Source organism: Aplidium turbinatum, chromosome 3 (assembly GCF_918807975.1).
Source record: "Aplidium turbinatum chromosome 3, kaAplTurb1.1, whole genome shotgun sequence".
In the NCBI taxonomy this organism is placed as follows: domain Eukaryota; kingdom Metazoa; phylum Chordata; class Ascidiacea; order Aplousobranchia; family Polyclinidae; genus Aplidium; species Aplidium turbinatum.
Window position 1 is genome coordinate 12,966,096 of NC_137474.1, and position 6,396 is coordinate 12,972,491.

The window sequence follows — 6,396 nt, forward strand, 5'->3', positions numbered from 1 at the left end:
TAGAGCCACATGGCTAGCGAGCCACATATGGCTCTTGACAGCATCTGGCTCACAGAAACTTTTATCTTATCTTTACATTACAATTTAAAGCTGAAAATAAGCTCAGAATGCACCAAATTTAATGCACTTTTTCAAAATTTTCTGGAGGATCCCCAAACCCCTCAGCTGTTTTTCTCATTTTCATCAAACGCATGGCCTTACTTTTACAACTCATCACCTGGCACTACATTTTAGTTGTGTGTTAATAAAGCATTAGGCTACATCAGTGGTTCTCAACCTTTTTGACCCACGGACTATTCTCAACCTCGCGTATATATCCGCGGACTCAAGCTATATATTAACGAAAAATAGGTTTTTTGATTTTTATCCAAGAAAGTTTAATACGGTATCAACAAAAAAAGCAAGCACTGTTTTTCACTCAACACATGCTCAATGAGAGCCTTGTCCTTGAACTTGCTTTACAAGTTTATCGAATTCCGGAATTATGGTTGTCAGTGCACATCTGATGTCATCTTCCGGTTGAAGTCTATTGCGATACTTCGTTTTGATCATCGTCAGAGTTGAAAAGCCAGATTCACACAGGTATGTGGTTGGAAATGGCAAAAGAGTTGTTGCAGCTTGCTTGCAAAGATCTGAAAGACTAGGCTCCATCGGCTGCACATTTGCCCAAAATTGAGTCAAAGAAGCCTTTTTAAACTTGTCTTTCCACATCTGTCGGCTTTGCAATTCAAGCAACTGTTCAGCAATGCAGTCCATATCTGAATGAAGTTCTAGCGCTGACACCTGAAAAGGATTCCGAACCCAATTAAAAATCCTGCAATAATCGTTGGAAGGAATATAACGATCCAATTCAGAAAGAAATGTGTTGAGGTGCTCAAGAAAGATGGGAAGAATGACGCCCAAATTGATATCTTTCTCTTCCACAAATAAGTTCAATCCTGGGAAAGCAGCTAACCTCCCACTTTTCATTCGATGCATCCACAGCTTTATTTTACGTTTGAATGCATCAATACTTTCCAAAGCATCAAAAAATAGTTTCTCTTTTCCTTGCATAGAACTATTCAGTTGGTTTACATGGCTGAAAACATCTGCCAAAAATAGCAACTTCGCAATCCATTCATCATCACGAAAGCAATCAGCAAGTTCATGATTTTGCTCTTTTAAAAAAGCATGGGTTTCCTCTTTAAGAGTAGCCAGCTAGCCACTCTCTCAAGCACCTTTCCTCGTGACAACCAACGAACAGTTGAATGGAACAGAAGCCCACTGAGTTCCGCTCCCATTTCGTCACACAAAGCACGAAGTGCGAGTGTTCAAAGGACGAGATTTAATATAATTTACCACAGATAGGCTACAACCTCTTTGAAAACTATGGCAAGATTTTCTTGTATTTTCTTTGTTGCCAAATTTTCTCTGTGGCGAAGACAATGAACAACCGAAATGTTATTGTTTTTCTTTTTCACAAAACTCATGAAGCCTTTCTTACTTCCCATCATGGCTGGAGCACCATCAGCACAAACAGACACGCAATTAGACCACTCAAGCTGATGTTCTTCAAAGAAGTAATCCACTTTCTTGAATATTTCTTCTCCTGTGGTATTTTTAGCAAGTGGACGGCAAAACAGAAACTGCTCAACGAAATCATTTGTGTCAAAATATCGCACAAACACCATGAGCTGTGCATCACTTCCGATATCGGTTGTCTCATCCAGTTGCAAACTAAATCTTTCACAGCATCTTATGGCAGCGATTGTTTGTTGCAGAACATTTCTTGAGATTTTTTCGATACGCCTCTTCATGGTGTCGTTTGACAAAGGAACCATTTCCAGTTTGTTAGCAACAGCATCACTACCGGTACACATTATCCTGGCCATTTCAACAGATGCTGGTTTAATCAAATTTTCTCCAGCTGTGTGAGATGCTTTTACACAAGCAATTTTCCATGCAACCGCAAAAGAAGCACGCACTGCATGACTGTGAGAATATACTATTCCTCCCTAAGCAGTTGGGCGATCAATGCGACTTCGCTTCACCTAATGCTCATTTTCTTTAAATACTTCAAGAGATTTGTTAACAAAATTTCCATGGTTTGATTCTAGGTGCCGACGAAGTTTCGTGTCCTTTGAAGAGCTGTGAGCTGTACGTTTTATTTGTAATACAATATGAACTGACTACTAGCAAAAGCAACTGTGCTCGCGGACTCATCCAGGCCCTTCCGCGGACTCATTTGAGTCCGCGGACTCGGGGTTGAGAAACACTGGGCTACATGATTGTTACGGAAATACATTTCCAAAAATGTAGCTTTCATAACTGTCTTACCTAAAGAAGTTTCCGACTCTTGTATTAGACTATACACCATCTCAGAGATTGGGAGTAGGTAGCCTAATGTTGCGCTTTTGAAAGTATATATTTGCAAAGACAAAATTTAGGTAATTTGTTTTCGCCCCCTTAAAATGTTTTACTCTCCTACGGCTGTGCATTTAACTTCATAACTTATCTCGATTAACACTAAAATTTGTCGATTTAATTGTTATTTACCGGTAACTATTTGAGTAGGCTACGCAGTGTTTACTTAGAAATATTAGACTACATCATTTTGTTAGTTTTGTGGGACACAAAAAACTTTTTAATCCAATAATCCACTGTTGAAACTATGCATGCCTAATTTTTCCGATTAGATGAATAAAATGTGGTTGAGCGAGCGAAAAAGAAGTGGGCCCCCTGGCCGGGGTAGACTACGGGGATCGTTATGGCTCTGCTAGTGAGATAGACTACTTGAAGTTGCTTCTAATTAAGCAACTGGATTTTCAATGCGAGGTTTAACTCCAAAAATTGCGCAACGTTGTTGAAGTTTTGAATTATCAGTCAGCCTGTTCTTGGTCTTGACAGCAACTGTAGTGAGCCAACGGTAATAGAATGGTTGGTTTGAATCATAGCGATCTAAATACAAAGGCCTTGACAACTTGCGAACTGGAGGCCTGTTGGAATGCCGATGTAATTTTGATTTTGAAATGTAAGCTAAATTTACTTTATATCTTTTTAAAATGATCATTTTCAAAGTGTGATCACCTAATTTTAAATCACTACAAAACTTCTAATTTTACGTTAAAAGAATGACAAATTTTTTCCGAAATACCGGGTGTCACATAAAGAAAACATGTTTGGACTGATATGAATATTGATTGGATATGGACAGCTTTGTCTGACGCAAATAAACAATATAGATACGGTACTGAATTACTGCACTTGTGGTATTTTGCAGTGAATAGGCTACCTACATAACTTGCATATTTTAAACATAGGCCTAGACTGTTCTGCACCAGTATCTGATAAATAAACCATTGGTTGATTGATTGGGATGCTGTAAGGCTAGTGTTTGAAGCTCACGGTTGCTGAGTGGCCAAAAAACGATGAATTGGGCGAATTTCATATATTGTGTGCGACGGCTAGCAAGTCATTTGGACATTTTTGTGCAAAAGTTCAATATATTTTGATATCAGTGAAGTGCTGGACCATAAAGTAGTTTGCATTATTTATCTTAAAATGTCTGAGTTTCAAATCAAAACTGTTCGAATTCCTCCAAAATTACTTCTATTTTTTTTCTAGACTTCTCCTATGTTTGGCCATGGATCACTGAATTAGATCTGAATGGATCACTAAATCTAATTTAGTGATCCATGGTTTGGCATATAATGTTTTTCGTTGTGATTGTCGGAAATAAAAACAAACTGAACTGTTTTAGCGTTTGTGTTTTGTCGCTTCTAGCTTTTCCTTGACCTTTGCTATGTTGACGTGTATTGTTTTCACTGTAATAGTCAGAAATAAAAGCAACTGAGTTGTACTTTCTACCTGGCAACTTTGGACGTGGGAAAGAAATTTTTTAAAAACGTCAGGCAACACTTTTTTAAAATTCTTTTTTTGTCAAGGTTGGAGTACAGGACGTACCGTACAGCAGGAAAGCGCTGTTGTTGACTTTTAGCATTTTTTTGCTAAAAGTTAACTTCTATCACTGCCGCCTCTGGGCCAACAAATTATTGAATTTTGTGTTTCAATAACAACTTTTTTTTTTAGTGCTGAAGTTTTTTGGTGCTGGTAGATCTGAGATTGATTTCAGGTCAAACCGAAGACTTTAAAAATGGTCACAGGCCTACTGTACCAACTGTGTTCTCTCTTGCATAGAGCAGTTTGCATAAGTCAGGTAATAATATAATGTCATTGTAAACCTGGTACAAAATTATAAATACGCCCTGTTGCTTAAACTTTAAGTTAAAGACCTTAGCTGTTGTACTGTAGAGCGACAATAAAGTTGAAACCCTATTAATAGTGCTGAAGTTCACTAGTACGTGTGCAACTGTGCATAACTGTTGGGAGTATAATTTAGGTCTCGAACCAGGGGTGTAACCTATTTTGTCCCCTAAACATTTCATACTCTGAAAAGATCGAAAAAAATACAAGTAAGCCGAAGTCGCTGATCGGAGTTGCCGCAAACAAGTGGCGACTATGTCCACCCCTGCCGATGTCGTCCCCTCATACATCGGGGTGTGCAATTATTTACGCCGCCAAAAAAGGCTTCATATACGACAGGTTGATGGATTTCAGGTCGAGCGTCAATGCCCATGTCGTTCCTGGTACTAAGTGATTATGAATAACGTTGCCGAAAAGACTTCATATGCGGCGGGCTGTTGCATATCAGCTCGAGCGTCAATGCCCATGTCGTTCCCAGTGAGTGATTATGAATAACACTGCCAAAAGGACTTGATATTCGCTGGGAATACGCTTTTTTGCTGAAGTGTAGGCCACAAAAGCAGAATTGCAAAAGTAGGGCTAATTGTGAAACTGCGATCAGCAATGTTCTATTTTTTTCTCTCGATCTTTTCAGTTTGTTTGTTTGCGGATACCGATACCCTAACTACCGATACCCTAACCTTGCGAAAACTTCAATCAGCGACTTCGGCTTTTTTCAATTTTTTTTCTCGATCTTTTCAAGGTACGAACTGACGGTACGAATTATTTGTGGTACGAATTAGGTTGCACCCGTCTGGCTGCTAGTCAAGCAAGTGGGAAGTTTGTAGTTGTTGTTTTGTATTTGATGCTCCCAGTGTTCTCTCGCCACACCTGTTTCTAACTTTTTAACTTCGCTAAGGTGTCAGAACACTTCTTTCTGAAGTAAATTGCGTGTTTGCAACCTTATCTTTTTGCAGCATTTGTTACACAAGTTGAGTTTAGTTGCTTTTATTTTTGACCATGACCAATGATTATCACAACAAAAATAACACACATTTACATTTGAAAGCCATTGTTGAATCATTGAATGACTGCAACAACTCAAAGTGCCAGCTCACTCCGACTAGTTGTTAAAACAGTTGGTTTACTTCTTGCTTTGGCACAAACGTTTTGAAACGTGACATCATTGCGGTTGAAATACTCGGATGCAACCTAATTCGTACCATGAACAATTCGTACCGTCAGTTCGTACCTTGAAAAGATCGAGAGAAAAAATTAAAAAAAGGTGAAGTCAAAGTCAAACACCCTAACCCTTTTAATATGTTTGCGGAAACTCCGATCAACCCTAACCCTTTTAAAATGTTTGCGGAAACTGCGATCAGCGACTTCGGCAAACTCTTCGGATCATTACCGGAAATTTTAAAATGTTCGCGGAAACTGTGGAAAAACGAAAACTGCGATCAGCGATGTTCTATTTTTTTCTATCAATCTTTTCAGTTTGTTTGTTTGCCGAAACACCCTAATCCTTTTAATATGTTTGCGGAAACTGCGATCAACCCTAACCCTTTTAAAATGTTTGCAGAAACTGCGATCAGCGACTTCGGCAAACTCTTAGGATCATGACCGGAAATTTTAAAATGTTTGCGGAAACTGCGATCAGCAATGTTCTATTTTTTTCTCTCGATCTTTTCAGTTTGTTTGTTTGCGGATACCGATACCTAACCGATACTCCGATACCCTAACCCTTTTAAAATGTTTGCGGAAACTGCGATCAGCTGCTTTGGCTTTTATTAATTTTTTCTCTCAATTTTTTCAAGGTACGAACTGACAGTACGAATTGTTCATGGTACGAATTAGGTTGCACCCGAAATACTCATGTGACCGTGGTTCAAGCAAGCAAAATTTTTTTTTGAGATTGTGAGTGTAGACAAAACGAGCTTATAAACTAGCTTAAGCAAGAATTTCTAAGCAAGAACACTTTCTCGTGTAGATGCACCTTTAAGCTATAAAGCAAAAACTTATAATGTGAAATGTTGGGCCTGGCCTTTGGAAACTTTGGTCAGCAACTTCAGCACTGTTCAATCTTTTGTCTTAATTTTTTCAGGGGATGAATTAGTTTTTTTTATGTTTTACTGACAATATTTAACTTTACAATTGTTGAATCTGCCAAGCAAC

General features: G+C 38.6%; 1 protein-coding gene across 1 annotated transcript; it reads right to left on the minus strand.

The window, feature by feature from the left end:
- Positions 1-429: 429 nt before the first annotated feature.
- On the minus strand, positions 430-1,859 carry LOC145766559 (zinc finger BED domain-containing protein 5-like). The gene is made up of 2 exons (XM_082578278.1): positions 1,484-1,859; positions 430-1,088 (listed from the first exon to the last, which is right to left on the minus strand). Exons 1-2 carry the CDS (start codon positions 1,857-1,859, stop codon positions 430-432), a joined length of 1,035 nt encoding a protein of 344 aa, XP_082434404.1.
- Positions 1,860-6,396: the final 4,537 nt, after the last annotated feature.

Bases quoted from the DNA above. Each gene is read 5' to 3' on its own strand.
- LOC145766559 (XM_082578278.1), bottom strand. From the start codon at position 1,859: ATGTGTACCGGTAGTGATGCTGTTGCTAACAAACTGGAAATGGTTCCT. The intron at 1,089-1,483 runs GTAAGAAAGGCT...TATTTTTGGCAG, and splicing joins TGCTCCAGCCATGATGGGAA to ATGTTTTCAGCCATGTAAAC.